Raw genomic sequence first — 17,021 nt, 5'->3', positions numbered from 1 at the left:
CATAAAGCAAAGTGCCATCACACCTTCAGCGGTTTGCGGGCCTCCGTAGTATTTCAGCTCAAATTCTCGTCTCTAGAAACACATTTTAAAACGCCGTAAACTGGCACATGAGTTTTCACAAAAACTCACTGTTGAAGGTGGCACCAAGTCTCAAGGGTGGCGCGCCCTGTCCACAGCTCCCCTGAGAAACAGCTGTCGGGTTTCACCCCGAGCAGAGCCCCGCCCGCCCACCGCCCAGGTCCCGCCCCCGCCCAAGGTCATTATAGTCCCCCCGGGACGCGCCCCGCATCCCTGCCAGCGACTTTGCAAGAACCGCGCTCCTGGATTCGGTCGCTCTGAGGATGGAGAAAAGGGCTCGGAGCTCCTCCAGAGAGGCCCACGGGAGAGGCAGCGGGTCCGCCCACAAAGAGAACAAGAGGGCGAAGGCCGAGAGGGGCGGCAGAGGCCGCGGGCGCCGGGACGCCGGGCCGGAGCAGCCGGCCCTCGGGCGGGCAGGGAGCCCGGGTGAGCCCCGAGCGCCTGCAGCCACCGTGGTGGACGTGGATGAGGTCCGGGGCTCTGGCGAGGAGGGCACCGAGGTGGTGGCGCTGCTGGAGAGCGAGCGGCCCGAGGAAGGTACAGCGGTCAGGTTGAGGCCCCGGGAGGGGGTGCGGCCTTTCCAAGTGGTCCCCAAGGGATGTCAATTGAGGTGCAATGAGGCACCGCACTGAGAACTTCCGAGGCCAAAGCAGCCTGCTGGACCTGCTCAGCTTCCCAGGAAATGAAAGACGCGAGATAGGACCCACCGACCCCTCAGTGGTGGAGACCAAAATGCATCAGAAGAAATACAAATAACATCAGCTAAATACCGCTGTTCTCAGGGGTCAGCCATGGACGGGAGGTGGGAGGGAGTGTGATCCAGGTTGGGGACCAATCAACATGGTTCAGGGCAACTATGTAGCTTATTCTTCTCTCCTCATCAGACTTACCTAAAAGTATTTTACACTTTGCAGTGATCATACTTTCTAAAAAGTAGAGGCAGCAGAGCCAAGTAGAGAAAAGCTAGATCTCAGTTTGAATCTCAGCTAACTATTTGATCATAGTCAGGGACTTAACCATGTATCAAATGGGGACAGCAATAGTACCCACCTCAGAGGGTAATTGTGAGGATAAAATGAGATAAGACACTCAAAGCGCTTATCTTGCGAAAAGCCTGGAGGGAAAGAAAAAAAACATCCTTGCAAGCTAAAAGAGGCAAGTTAGACCAAAGGGAATCACAGGGAAAGGTGTCTCTTTGGCTTCTGCAGGTGAAGCAACTCTTAGGAACAAATTTATCTGCTTCCAATCCTTTCTATAATGAATGGAAGAAAAAACTCATTACACCTTAATTTCAGGGTGAGGGAGGTTTAAAGGAAGGTAAATAAGGAATAGTGTGTTATACTACTTTCTGCTATGAAATTTTAACATTTCCTGGCTATCAGCACTGCCCTATATGCTATAGCACTGAAAGCTATGACTTGAGAAAGGTTCCAGCAATTGAGATGTAGTTTATGTTGACCATGTTAATGCTGTTTTGCCTAACTGATGCCCTTTCACGGGTCAGAAACTTCTGGTCATTAAAGGGTTATTGGATTCACTGCTACAGTAGTGCTGAGGTTAGAGGTCTGTAAGTATTGTGCTTCAGACCACATCGGTGGGGTAGAGAAGGAAGGGAGCCCCGTTTTTGGAGCTCCTACTATGTGCCAGGCACATGCTAGGTGTTTTACTGAGTATTATCATTCCCGTGGCACAGATGAGAAAAAATGCTGAGAAATTAAGTAACTTGCCCAAGACCTACAGGTGGGAAGTGGAGAAGCCAGCATTCCAGAATAAAACAGTCTTATTGAAAAGCCCATCCTTGCAGGGTGCTGTCCCTGATTTCTGGTCATGGTTCCAGCACTGCCACCAACTAGCTGTGGCCTTGGGCTAGTAGCTTCACCTTGTGGGCCTCACTCAGTCTGTTCAGCTATAAAGTGACTAGAGCCTCAGGCCCCCCCAAGCAATGGATGAGCCCATTAAGGATGAGACACCCTTGCTGAGCCCTTGTCTGGGAGGTTTCTGTGGCTCCCAGAGGAAAGGGGAGCAGACACATCAACACCCCCTCTCCTCCTCACTAGTACCACACTCCCACAGCCAGGCTACCTAAGATTTGGCAGAAACTAAGAGAAGCTTCACTTTACTGAAATGCTGAGGGTTCTCAGACTGTCATATCTAAAGGCGCTTCCTGCTTTAACATGTAGTGTTTCACTATTCACTTACACTAAACAAATTGGATATTCAAGGAACTCATTCTAAGAGAATAATATTTTGTGAGTAAAGCTTCAAGTTAGATTTGCGTATACATACTAGTTTTCTGTTCACATCCCTAACTATGGTATGAAGGAATTTTGAGGACTTTCTTCACTTATAAAATATAAATTTTGTCGGTATGTGCATTTATTTATTTTTACTTACCATGGTTACCACTGGCAAATGAAATATACTTATAAACTAGTAAACATGGCAATAACACTGTTATTGCTCTTAGGGAAGAATATTGCAAAAACTAATACGATGTTGATAGAGCCACCTTTCCCAAAACTGCATCTCCCAGAGTAGGTTGCATGAGAAATAAATTCCATAGAACATGAATTTGCTTGGAGAAGACATCGCCTGGTCAAATGTTTGGGAAATACTAGGTTAAGCAAAGCTAAGAATGCTTCTTTGCTGCAGGGATTCTCCTAGCTTCAATATGCCAGTGACTGTTGGGAAGCTCCAGGAGTGGGATACAGTACACAATATTTCCTAAACTTGTTTGCTCCAGGAACACTTGCTTTGTGGAGCACCCTGGAGGATTAGTGTTCCGTGGGACACCATTTGGGAACTGCCATACATTGGCATTTAGCACCGAGTTTGGTTTTGTGCTGGTGCAGCTTGTATATCTGCCCTCTTCAAGTAATCTGCACGTCAATTTGGTGATGACCTTTCCAGTTATTTTGCAAGCATGGAAATCAAATTTTCAGGCCTACTAATTAGTTATCCATTTCCTTCCCATCCCTTAAAAATAGACTTTTCACCATTTCTAATCTTTAGTCACCTTCTATTCCTCTATAAGATTTTTAAACTGACAAATAGTATCCCTTTGGCCAGTTTTCTAGTACCTGTGGATTAAAATTCTTGAGATTTCTATAACCATTACATTTAAATCATTTTCACTATCCACTTCTCCTTCCTTCCTACATTCAACAAGTATTTATTGAGCACCTGTATGTGTCAGGCACTATTCCAGTCCTGGGACATGGTTTAAACAAGACAAGGCCCCAAGAAGCTTATGTTCTTGAGACTGAATTTTCCCTGATACCATTTCATTTATCACCCAAGCAACCTGGATGGCCTGTACTCCAGTTCCTTACCACTTTTTTATAGGCACAAATGGGCTAATATTACCCCATATAGGTGATTTTCAAAGACTGTCTAAAGATCCACACCTGAGGCCAAAGAAGGGGCTCTCATGGAGGAATTTCAGACATTGGGGCAAGTGGTAGATGGAGCTGTAATTTCAGGGAAGATGAACCTCTGGACACACGTGGTTTGAACCACTTCAAATAGAAGAAACTATGCAGAGAGGGGCAAAGGGTCCTGTTTTTTTCTCAAAATTATACTTCTAGAGGATACTAAGGAAATATCATCTAAGTATGGCTCTGTGTGTGTGTGTGTGTGTGTGTGTGTGTGTGTGTGTGTGTGTGTGTATGCCTTTTTGGCACATGCATATAAGAGGAGCACAGCTTCTGTCCTCTAGTTGGAAATGGGTAGCTCAAAAGTAAAGCCAATCGTGTCTAACAAAGTTGACAGCAATCTGCTTTTCACACTGAAAAATAAAGACTTAAATGTAACCTTTGTAATGCTAAGAGCCTTTGGAACATAAATCTATTCTGCAGCAATTTCATTGATCATGTAGTTTTAAGGTACCAATTTAAGAGGGGCTCAGATAGAAAAAGTACTTTTGTAGCAGTTACTGCTAGGTAAACACGAGTTTTAAATGACAACACCAGACATGTAAAAAAACACAGTTCGGTGCTTTTATGTTTATATGTCATTTTATTCTTATGCCAGAGATATGAGCTATTCCATGAGATAGTTATCATGAAATAGTTATGCAATAGCATTTCCTTGAATAGGTGAGGAAACTGAGAGGTTGTGTACCTTGCTTAAGGTCATTTGGACAGAAAATGGTGGAGCCAGAACCAGAACCCAGACCTTCTGCCCAGATTCTGTGCTTGTTCCAGTGTACCCTCCACTGCCTTTCCAGGAGCCCGCTCCGCCTTCCTTCTGCCCACGAAGCCCTTCACACAGACCACGCCCCAGGCTCTGGGAACTGACCACGCTGATATCCAGCTCATTCTACTATTTCCAGCAAAGTCTGCAAACTGCTCTGACCCTAATACCAAGGACTGGACTAGAGGTGCTAGTCAGTGAATATGGTGAAGTTCCAATATAATTATTCTTTTGCTTTTTTTTTTTTTAAGGTATCAAGTCTTCCAGTTTAGGGGCTTGTGAGTGGCTTCTTGTCCTCACATCCCTGCTCTTCGTCATTGTGACCTTCCCTTTTTCTATCTGGTTCTGCATAAAGGTGAGATTCCATGAGGACCCAATAAGTAATTTCCTGGTGTCTCTCACTGACCACACCATGTCCGCTCTCATTTCTGTGTTTTGGTACGTGCTGTCTGCTCTGCATGGAATGCGCTCACTCCCACTCACCTTCCAGGAGAGCTCTTATTCCTTTATACCTGCTCAGAGATAACTGTGAAGCCTTCCTTGACTCCTCCAGACTGTCATTCCCTTCCTTGTGCTCTCGTGTCATCCTACTTTCACATCAGTTCTAGCAATTACCACATGTATGATATTTGTGGATACACAATCTCTGCCATTAGACTGAGAGCCCCTTCAGGACAGGAGCTATGTCTAGTTCATCTACACTCTATAACACAAAGACCAGCCCAGAAGAGGTCATGATGCCTACTCCTGACACCTCCAGGAAACTTCTCAGGCAGCTTCTATAGACCACAAATGATAATTATCTTGGGCCCACAGGTGGTTACACATGGCTGTCCCTGAAGTAAATGAAGACCTGTGTCAGTTTGGGAAGCACATAGCAAGATGGTATTAGAAGTGCAAGGGATTTATGGTGTGGCATTGTCTGTGAAAGATTAAGGGGAGAGAGAATAAGAGTAGGCAGGGAAAACCTTCGGAGGATAATGCAGATCTGACACCTGTGATATGAGAAGGGGAAGGAAGGATTGGACAGAGAGTGCCTCAGACTGTGGGAAAACTCCAAGAAAGTCTTGGCCAGACTTAAAGGGAACTCCAGAGCAAAGTTTGCCTCATAGATGAGTCTCACAATGGGCAGAAATGGCCAAGCCCTTGTATCGCTGCCATTCTTAGTCATTGGCCGGAGCTGTCAGGGAAGAGCATGTCCTTGGCTGGAACGCTACAGATGCTGCTGGGGCTGTGGCCGATTTCACTCCTCATGCAAGCTCTCCTTCCTCTTCTTCTTCTCCTTCGTCTTCGTGAAAGGGTGTTGGATTTTGTCAAATGCCTTTTCTTCCCCCATTGAGATGATTCCATGGTATTTTCCCTTTATTCTGTTAATATGGTGTATTACATTCATTGAATTTTGGATGTTAAATCAACTGTGTATCCCTAGAATAAGTCCCACTTGGTTATGATGTATAATCCTTTTTATATGTTACTGGAGTCAAGTTGCTCGTTGTTTGTTGAGGATTTTTGCATTTATATTCATGAGAGATACTGGTCTGTAGTTTTCTTGTCTTGTGATATCACTGTCTTGTTTTGGTATCAGGGTAATACTGGTCTCAGAGAATGAGTTGGAAAGATTTCCCTCCTCTTCTATTATTTGGGAGAATTTGTGAAGAACTGGTATTAATTCCTCTTTAAATGTTTGGCAAAATTGACCAATGAAGCCATCTGGTCCTGGACTTCTCTTTGTGGGAAATTTTTAAACTACTAATGCAATCTTTTAATTCTGGGTGTTTTTCATTTTTCTTTTTCTTCTCGAGTCAGTTTTGATAGTTTATGACTCTGTAGGAATTTGTCCATTTCACCTGTTATCTAATTTGTTGGTATATAGTTGTTCATAGTATTTTCTTTTATAATCTTTTTTATTTCTGTAAGGACAGTAGTGATGTCTCTGTCATTCCTCTTTGACTCCTGATTTCAGCAATTTGAATCTCCTCTCTTTTCTCTTGATCAGTCTCGCTAAGTATTTGTCAATTTTGTTGATCTTTTCAAAGAACCAACTTTTGGTTCAGTTGATTTTCTCTGATGCTTTTCTATTTTCTATTGCATTTATTTCCACTCTAATCTTTATTTTCTTCTTCCTGCTTACTTTGGGTTTAGTTTGTGCTTCTATTTCCAGTATATTAAGGTAGAAAATTAGGGTATTATTTTGAGATATTTCTTCTCTTTTGTTATAGGCATTTACAGCTATAAATTTTCCTTTAAGCACTGCTTTAGTTGCATCCCATAGGTTCTGGTATCTTGAGGTTTTGTTTTCATTCATCTCAAAGTGTTTTGTTTTTTTTAATAAACTTTTTTTAATCATTGTGTTCTGAATTCACAGCATTTTTTAATTTATTTACTTTTTATTTTATTTATTTTTGGCTGCATTGGGTCTTCGTTGCTGCATGCGGGCTTTCTGTAGTTGCGGCGAGCGGGGACTACTCTTTGTTGTGGTGCACAGGCTTCTCACTGTGGTGGCTTCTCTTGTTGTGGAGCATGGGCTCTAGGCACGCAGGCTTCAATAGTTGTGGCTCGCGGGCTCTAGGGTGCAGGCTCAGTAGTTGTGGCACACAGGCTTAGTTGCTCCACGGCATGTGGGATCTTCCTGGACCAGGGCTCGAACCCATATCCCCTGCATTGGCAGGCGGATTCTTAAGCACTGTGCCACCAGAGAAGTCCCTCAAAGTGTTTTTTAATTTCTTTTGTGATATCTTCTTTGACCTATCAGTTATTTTAGAGTGTGTGGTTTAATTTCCATATATATATGAATTTCCCAAATTTCCTTCTGTTATCGATTTCTAATTTCATTCCATTGTAATCAGAGAATATACTTAGTGTGGTTTCAATCCTTTTAAATTTATTGAGTTTTTTTTAATGGCCCAGCATATGGTCTATCCTGGAGATGTTTCATGTGTGCTTGAGAAGAATATGTATTCTGCTATTGTTGGGTGGAGTTATGCATAGCTATCCGTTAGGTTTAGTCTGTTTATAGTGTTGTTCAAGTTTTTTCTTTCCTTGTTGACCTTCTGTCTAGTTGTTTTATCCATGATTGAAAGTGGGATAGTAAAGTCTCCAACTTTTATTATTGAATTATCTATATCTACCTTCAGTTCTTTTGGTTTTTGTTTTATATATGTTGGAACTCTATTTTTAGGTACATATATGTTTACCATTGTTATACTTTCCTAACGCATTGGCCATTTTATCGTTACACAATGTCCCTCTTTATCACTAGTAACATTTTTGCGTGTTTTAAACTTCATTTTGTCTGATATCAGTATAGTCACTCCTACTCTCTTTTGGTTACTCTTTATGTGGTATATTTTTTTCTATCTTTTTACTTTCAACCTATTTGTATATTTAAATAGAAAGTGTATCTCCTACAGAGAACATATAGTTGACTACAGGCTCTTCCTGAAAGGTGATCTGAGCACCTGCATGGCCGCCGTAAGGTCTGTAAATAGCTAATGAGTGATACATGTAAAAAAGCTCATAATGCATCAATCACAGCAATATACAAGATTAAATATGCTGTGACTTCTTTGATTTGGTGGAAGCAATTATTTTTTAGATAACCATGACTCTCTAATCAAAATTCTGTCCCCAGGCTCAAAAATTATTATACTTTTTCACTGGTTTCTGAAATTCTTCATTTACTAAGTGTGTATTTTGGAAAGGTAAGTATTAACAGAAATTTTTTCTTGGTTCTCAAAGCAAAAGATTTCTGATACCTAGGATCACTCTCACACCAGGGTCTTTTGAAGACTTCATTTTAATTTCTTGGAGTGATTCAAAAGTATTAAATTTTCCTTTAGGTTATACAGGAGTATGAGAGAGTAATTATATTCCGACTGGGACATCTGCTTCCTGGAAGAGCCAAAGGCCCTGGTAAGAATGACCTTTTTTACCCCCCAGAGACTTGCCAATTTCTTCAATCCATGCATATTTGTAATACAGCCCTCAGATTACATGAAGTAACTTGATTCATGATATCTTCATTTTTCAATCTGTTACTTGTAACACAGGTTATTAAGAAATTCTTCAGAGAGCATTACTACCAGGTCACAGTGACCAAAAGAGAGAGTGGATGCAAAAAACTGAATGCCAGGGCCAGGCTGGCTGGAGTAGCAAGTAGGCTAGGACCTATGACCAGGCACTGGTTTGAGTAGAACATGTAAGTGGTCTGAGTCCTGTGAATTCTCAGAGCAAAACTGAGCTAGTTCAGGATCCAGGGAATCAGAACAAACCAGGCGAGATAGGCAAAGTTCAGCATCCAAGTAACAAATTGGCCTTCAGTTCATGAAATTTAAGAAACATAGATTAAGCACTTCCCATGTTTCATTGTTTAACTACAAAGGATATGAAGATGGATGAATTAGACATGGTCTGTAGTCTCTAGGACCTTAAAGTCTTACAGAGTTTGTATCCAGAAGTCCAAGCTGATTATGGGGCACAGAAGTATCATTAGTCTGAAAAGTCTAATAGTTGGGGTTTGAAGAGCTAAGCCAGGAAGACATGAGAAGAAGCAAAGTCCCACTGTGCATAGATTGGAAAGGGTCCAAGTTCCAAGCCAGCTCTACAGAAACAGATAGAGAATAGAGACCAGACTAGGAGACACAAATCAGTTTGAAGATTCAGAACCAACAGAATGGTTCACACAAAAATAGAACCAGACCCTGTAGTTCCAGAACAGGGACTGCCTTGTTCTGGTTCTAGTTTTTGGCATCCTTCTCCATTGGGTCTGAGAAGGGCTAGTAGCTGGGTGGCTCCTCGGAGAGATCATGGGCACTGTGAGGTACTGCTGATTCCAACAAAGCTTTGGCTCTTGTACAATCCTACAGTGTCCAATGGTCTCTCAGAAAATCTCAATAAATCAATCTAAAATATTGATTGCACATTGACCTTATACATTATATTGGGTGGGTGAGGACTAACTAGCCAACCAGAAGGCTGGTATCATGATGCTGCTATTCTGATTCCTTTGGGGCTCACATTTTAAGAAATACCACATGGAGGTTGCTGGCTCTAAAGTTCGTACACACATGGATTCAAGAAATAGTTTTACAGAGCACCCAAAAGGCACTAAGTTAGGCACTAAGGCTAACAGGAATGCATAAGATGCTCTTGTTATAGAGTTTAAATCTAGTGAAGGAGACAGATGTGTAACCCAATATCTGAACAGGTCAGCACCATGACCAAGGTGACCATACAGCCCATTTTGCTGGGGATAATCCCTGTTTATGCCTGTTGTCCTGGTATAAGTCATAATAGTGCTCTCCTTTCACCCTCAAAAGTGTCCCAGCTTGAACAACAAATTATTTGGTATCCTTAGTAACAACAAACACATCATGGGTGGAGGTGGGATGGCCCAATGGTCTATGTGCAGTTGGAGGCTAAGAAAAGCAATGCAACATGCAACTTGACGCCGAAAGAATGAACCCCAAACGGCCTCCATGCTAGCCATTCATCTGTCACTTCCCTGGCCCCCTCTTCTAGGCCTTTTCTTCTTTTTGCCCTGCCTGGATACGTACCACAAGGTTGACCTTCGCCTCCAAACCTTGGAGATACCCTTTCACGAGGTAAGCCAAGTGGTGGATTTTGCTTTCTTTCTACATTTTCCCTGGCCGAGCTACCACTTCTGGCCTAGAGGAAAATGACTATTTTTGCTCAAAAGTAGAAAAGAAAAAGAGATAAGGGCTACATCAAAATTTAAAACTCCTTTACAACAAAGGACACAATCAACAGAATGAAAAGGCAACTTACAGAATGGGAAGAAAACTGCAAATACTATATCTGATAAGAGGTTAATATCCAGAATATATAAAATCTTATAACTCAACAACAAGAAAGCAAACAATCCAATTAAAAATGGACAAAGGCCTTTGTGATGGTTAATTTTATGTGTCAACCTGGCTAAGCCATGGTACCCAAGTATTTGGTCAAATACATCTAGATGTTGCTGTTAAGGTATTTTTTAAGATAAGATTAATATTTAAATCAGATGACTTTGAGTAAAGCAGATTGCCCTCCATATATGGTAGATAGTATATATACTTGACTTGAATAGACCTTTCAATACAGACTTGAATAGACATTTCTCCAAAGCAGATATACAAACGGCCAAAAAGCACATGAAAAGATGCTCCACATCACTAATCATCAGAGAAATGCAAATCAAAAACACAGTGAGATACCACCTCACATCTATCAGGATGGCTCTTATTAAGAAAAAAACAGAAAATAATAAGTGTTGGCAAAGATGTAGAGAAATTGGAACCCTTGTATACTGTAGGTGGGAATGTAAAATGGTGCAGCTACTGTAGAAAACAGTATGACAGTTCCTCAAAAAACTAAAAGTAGAATTACCATATAATCCACCAATTCTACTTTTGGGTATAGATGCCAAAGAATTGAAAGCAGGGTACTGAAGAGACGTTTGTATACCTGTGTTCACAGCATCATTTTTTTTCACAATGGCCAAAAGGTGGAAGCAATCCACATGCCCATTGATGGCTGAATAGATAAACAAAATGTATATGCCGACAATGGAATAATAATCAGCCTTAAAAAGGAAAGAAATTGGGCTTCCCTGGTGGCGCAGTGGTTGAGAATCTGCCTGCCAATGCAGGGGACACGGGTTCGAGCCCTGGTCTGGGAAGATCCCACATGCCGCGGAGCAGCTGGGCCCTTGAGCCACAATTACTGAGCCTGCGCGTCTGGAGCCTGTGCTCCGCAACAAGAGAGGCCGCGACAGTGAGAGGCCCGTGCACCGCGATGAAGAGTGGCCCCTGCTTGCCGCAACTAGAGAAAGCCCTTGCACAGAAACAAAGACCCAACACAGCCATAAATAAATAAATAAATAAATAAATAAATAAATAAAATAAATTTTTTAAAAAAGGAAAGAAATTCCGGCATATACTACAACATGACTGAACCTTGAGAAAAGTATGCTAAGTGAAATAAGCCAGTCACAAAAAGACAAATACTGTATGATTCCATTTATATGAGGAACATAGAGTAGTGAAATTCAGAGCAACAGAAAGTGAATGATGGTTGCGGGGACTGCCGGGAGGAGAGAATGAGGAATTGTTCACCAGGTTTCAATTTTGCAAGATGTAAAGAGTTCTGGATACTGGTTGCCCAACAATGTGAATGTACTTAACACTACTGAATTGTGCACTTAAAAATGGTTAAGATGGTGAATTTGATGTTTTGTGTATTTTACCACAATTAAAAGTTAAATGTAGAGATAACATCTAGACTTTCCTGTTACTGATTCAGATTTATAAGCCTTTCCTAAACTGTCTCCCACTTTCAGTCTGAGGTTCTTTCTCATTCTTTCTTTTGGTAAATGGAAATGTGAATAAAAATAATATACTTTTAAAAGGCTTATTTTATATAATAAAAAATAAAAAGGAGTAAAACTTATACCTAATCCTATCACCCATAGAGTTGATATTTTAGAATGTATCCTTTCAGACTTTTCTATATATGTGGTTGTAGTTTCAGACATATATATGTGTGTGCATTTGTTTGTATATATATATATTTCACACCATACATACTATTTTGCAACATGTCTTTTTTCACTCAACAATCTATTGTTATTATCTTTTCATGTATTACCTATGTTTCTACCTCTTTGTTTTAAACAGACACACAGCATTTCATTGTGTGGATTTTACTCAACTAATTTACTCAACTAATTGAGTAATTGGAATTTACTCAACTAATTCCCTATTGTTGATATTATTTCTACTTTTTTTATTACAATAAGCAATACTGTGAATCACATCCTTGCAGCTAAACCCTTGAAATATATCCTTGTGATTAATGTCTAAAAATGGAAATGTTGTGCACATACATCTTTTAGGGCTTTTGATATGTATCACCAAACTGCCCTCTAAATGCACACTCAATACATTTGAGTGCTTGTTTCCCAGAACATGTTGCTCTTTTAGGAGATTTTTTTGGCATCGGTTTAAAAAGACCTGATATACAATCAACTGAATGTTTTCATGTAAGAAAATTATTCCTGATTTTTTTTTTTTTACAAAAGGATTTACAACAGGATTCCTTTAAATTGTGAGTTCTTTAGTGTATTTAATACAAACTCCATAATTTAAAAAAAAAACACACGTCCATTTTGATTAAAGGGCGAGCCAACTACTCTTTCTTCTTACCATCATCTTACTCTGAGAAAATACCCTTTGAACATATTTAGCTCCTCTATCCTCATGTGGGAAAGGAACCCAAGAATCAGTGTTGTCATCCAAAATTTTTTTTCTGCCTAGGTTGTAACCAAAGACATGTTTGTAATGGAGATAGATGCCATCTGCTACTACCGAATGGAAAATGCCTCTCTTCTCCTAAGCAGTCTTGCTCACGTGTCCAAAGCGGTCCAATTCCTTGTGCAAACCACCATGAAGCGTCTCCTAGCACATCGATCCCTCACTGAAATTCTTCTAGAGAGGAAGAGCATTGCGCAAGATGTAAAGGTACTTAGATGAATTTAACACCAAGTATGCTGAAATATCCCTTTATCTTTTATTCCTTTCTTCATTGGCCATTTACTGAATCTTCCATGTGCCATGCATTCACTGTTAAAGGTACCGTCCTGTAAGGAGCTGACAGTTAAGAGGTTGCCAAATTGACCCTGAGCCAATCATAGTCACCGATCCGTGCTGATTAGTCAGTCATTGCCACAGTTTTTGTTCTCAAAACAAAGAGTGGCTTTAGACTCACTGTAAAGTGCCCACATAGCACAAGGTGGTGGGAGTCAGAGCTGGCAGGGGTGGTGGGGCTGGACAGGATGGGTTGGTGGGATACAGAGATGATAAGGAATGCATCTTGGGACCTTACAGTCTAGTTGGGGAAACAAGCAAAGTTAAATAATGATAAGTTCAAATAAGACTTTCAGATGAAAAGAGGTAAGATGTCACAGACCCTTATGTGATTAATTACCCAATCCATTCATTTCCTTGCCTTTTTCAGCTTCAGGTGGCCGCCTGCATTCTTCAGATCATGGCCCCTTCCTCCATCTTAAAAGCACAGCACTCCAACCTCTGCTTCCATCACCACACCACCTTCTCCCCTTCTGTAGCCAGATGTCCCTCCGCTTCCCTCTTATAAGGACACTTGCAGTTGCTTTTAGGGCCCACCAGCAAGATCCAGCATAAACTCCCCACTTTAAGAGCCTGGAACTTAATTGCATCTGCAAAGTCTCTTTTGGGGTAACACTCACAGGTTCCAGGGATTAGGGCATGGATGTCTTTAGGAGCCATTAGTCAGCCTACCACACCATCTTTAATTCCACAAATATTTGTTGAGTGGCACTGTGCAAGTTAAACAACTTTTGCAAGGCCCTATAATGTTAAAACAAAACAGGGAAGTACATAATGTCCTTTTAGAAGAAATGTGCTTTCTCAGTGCAACGGCCATCGGGGCATAGGGGTGCCCTCCTCCCACCCGGAGGTTCTTACTGACATCTCAACTCTTCCCTCCACAGGTTGCCTTGGATGCAGTGACCTGTATTTGGGGAATCAAAGTGGAGAGAACAGAAATGTGGGTAGGAATTTAACCAGGAAGAACAATATGATAAAGGGAGATATTTTGGTTTTATTTAAAAACTTCTATTTGAAAAATTATTTTCATTGAATGAGTACTGTAGCCATATTAGCATAAATTTGGAAGAAAGAAAAAAAAATTATCTATTATCTCATAGCCATAACATAACCACTGTAACATCTGGGCAAATTACTTTCATATTTCTATGGATTTAAACATTTTTTAAAGATAAAATTCACATAACATAAAACTCACCATTTTTAACCATTTTAAATTACAACTCAGTGGTTTTTAGTATATTCACAGAGTGATGCAACCACCACTACCATCTAATTTCAGAATATTTTTATCATCTCCAAAAGAAAGTCTGCATCCACTAAGCAGGAATTCTTCATTGCCTCCTCAACCCCTAGCCCCTGACAACCACTAATCTACTCTCTGTCTCTCTGGATTTGGCTATTCCAGGAATTTAATATAAATATTATAACCACACAATCTGTGGCCTTTTGAGTCTGGCTTCCTTCACTTACCTTAATGTTTTCAGCATCCAACCATGGTGTAGCATGAATCAGTACTTCATTCCTTTCTATGGTCGAATACTATTCTATTGTGCAGCTGGCTATACCACATTTTGTTTATCTACTCATCAGTTGATGGACATTTGGGTTGTTTCCACCTTGGGACCATTATGAATCATGCTGCAATGAACATTCATGTGCAAGTTTTTGTGTGAACATGTTTTCACTTCCCTTGGGTATATACCTAGGAGTGGAATTACTGGATCATATGGTAACTCCATATTTAACTTTCTGAGGAACTGCCAATTTTTCTATCTATGTATTTTTTTATAGTTACAATCAGGGGAAAAATACAATTTTGTATCTTTCATGCAATACATTAAGTATTGTTCTTATTTGGTCAGTTCTACCCTTTTCAAAATCAGTTCTCTTTTATAAACTTAGATGACTTCCCTCATTATTAATAGTACGGCTCTTCAAGGCTGTTCTTCATTATTGAAATTTAACAGCCGGGATTTAGATTAAACTTTAAGTGGGAAAATGTGCATAGTATATCAACACAAAATTTGTTTCACTTGTAAAGAGAAAACCATAACTCTACTGTAGCATCAGTGATAAGAAAAATCAGCATTTGAGGCACTGCCCTGAAGTTGCTCTTCCCTGCCCACTGTCTGCGCAGAGGTCTGGGGCCACACACGCTGCTAAATCAGAATTCGCTGTGCGTCATGAAATGACAGCAGAGAAGGTGGCAGGTCTGTATGAAAGCTCCGGCTGCTAAAAGCAGTGCTGCACACCTACCTACCCATGCCCTTTCTCTTTCAGTAAGGATGTGAGGCTGCCAGCCGGCCTGCAGCACTCGCTGGCGGTGGAAGCCGAAGCGCAAAGACAGGCCAAAGTGCGGGTGAGCCAGCCCTGAGCGGGCCGTCCTCCTGCACAGCTGCTCTTTGAGGATCACCAGAGAATCCAAAAGAAGGCCTCCTCATGGAGAACATTTCCCCTTCGCTCCTTACCTATTCGTCCAGGCGCTGGGGGGAGTCTGGCTTGTGCCCACACCACTCTATTAAAATTGCTCTCCTCAAGTGTGTTAGCAGCCTCCTAACTGACCAGTGCAAGGTCTCTTCCTGTTACTCCCTCTCTCTGAAGCTATTCGTAACAGTGACCTCCTTGAATCTTGCCTTCTCCCTCTCTCCCTAAAGGCATCTCCCCATGCTCCATCCCTCTTCTCTAGCACTGGCATCTTTCCCGGGTAATGTCAGTCACCTGTCACCTCTAGGTTAATGACACCCCGACCTGTATCCCTAGCTCTGCACAAGCTCTGGAGGGACAACCATGATCAGGGCCCAATTTCCTCAACGCCAGAGCTGAGAGAAGCCTGTGCTACTCATAGCCTCTACTCAGGCGTGCCAGGGAGAAGATGTGGCTGCCGGCAGCTCCTGAGGATTGAGGTGTGGGCGGGAAGGGTGTTGGGAAGAGAAAATGAGGACTGGAGGGGAGTTGGATTTACCTTAAGGAACAGAACGTAGGTAAAGAAAAACTCCTAACTATGTAAGAGGGTGGATAACTTTGGAGCTTTGGTGGAGGAGGAAGGCAGTCCTCTGGGCAGAGTTGCTTCTAGATCTCTGAGTCCAGTGCCCTTTGCCCACTTTAAGGTGACATTTGGCTGGTGAGCTTCATGCTTTCTCTTCTGAAATGCTAACCTGAGTTGGGAGTCATTCTTTCAGGATTCCATGTCTTTGCCTGGAATGTTGGCCAACCTTTCCTCTAAATGGCAAAATCCTACTACTCTTCCAAGGCCCACCAGACATAATAACTCCCCTAACACTTCCTCTATACTTGTCATGGCCCTTAAAAAATTCTACCCTAAATTACAATTAACAGTGTAATCTCTCTGCCTAGATCAAGATCCTTAAGAACAAAAGATAGTCTGCTGCCCTGAGCTTAGCAACACCTGTCACACAGTAGATACTAGTGCTTGTTTATTGAGTCACACTAAGTAGGATTAAAACCTTCATGGAGCGAAGAAGAAAAATCACTTTGCTTTTCTTCACATCCCTTGTCTAGATGATTGCTGCGGAAGGGGAGAAGGCTGCGTCTGAGTCCCTGAGGATGGCAGCCGAGATTCTATCAGGCACTCCAGCTGCTGTTCAGCTTCGGTACCTCCACACCCTTCAATCCTTGTCCACAGAGAAACCTTCCACAGTGGTTTTACCTTTGCCATTTGACTTGCTAAATTTCCTGTCTTCTCCAAGCAGTAGAACTCAAGGAAGCATCCCTTTGCCAAATCCTTCCAAACCTGTTGAGCCACTGAACCCTAAAAAGAAAGACTCTCCCATGTTATAGGAGGAAACAAGGATAATGTGACTGCAAAGAGGGCTGCCATATAACTGCTACAGCCCTGAGCAAGGCCCTCTGTCCTCACTTCCTTTCCTTTGGTTGCCATGTGGAATGCCCTTGGAATGTATGAAGTCACAATGCAGCAACACACATGAGAAGACAGTGAAATCATGTAATGACAGAGAAGCCATATAACATGCTTAGGTGGATCATCTAATCAGATTAATTACGGGAAAGAGCTTTAGCCAGCATTCTACTTTGGAAAGAATTTTGAGTCTATATGTGGCTAAATTTTGACTTCTGAAG

General features: G+C 41.6%; 1 protein-coding gene across 1 annotated transcript; it reads left to right on the top strand.

Moving 5' to 3' along the window:
* The first annotated feature begins 295 nt into the window (after positions 1 to 295).
* On the top strand, positions 296 to 16,721 carry NPHS2 (NPHS2 stomatin family member, podocin). Its single transcript, XM_068541334.1, has 8 exons — positions 296 to 615; positions 4,524 to 4,627; positions 8,112 to 8,184; positions 9,793 to 9,875; positions 12,591 to 12,794; positions 13,805 to 13,860; positions 15,204 to 15,282; positions 16,443 to 16,721. The coding sequence occupies exons 1-8, from the start codon at positions 342 to 344 to the stop codon at positions 16,719 to 16,721; spliced, it is 1,152 nt and encodes a 383-aa protein (XP_068397435.1). The 5' UTR covers positions 296 to 341.
* Positions 16,722 to 17,021: the final 300 nt, after the last annotated feature.

This window comes from Eschrichtius robustus, chromosome 3, assembly GCF_028021215.1.
Source record: "Eschrichtius robustus isolate mEscRob2 chromosome 3, mEscRob2.pri, whole genome shotgun sequence".
In the NCBI taxonomy this organism is placed as follows: Eukaryota; Metazoa; Chordata; class Mammalia; order Artiodactyla; family Eschrichtiidae; genus Eschrichtius; species Eschrichtius robustus.
This window is presented reverse-complemented; position numbering and strand designations above follow the sequence as displayed.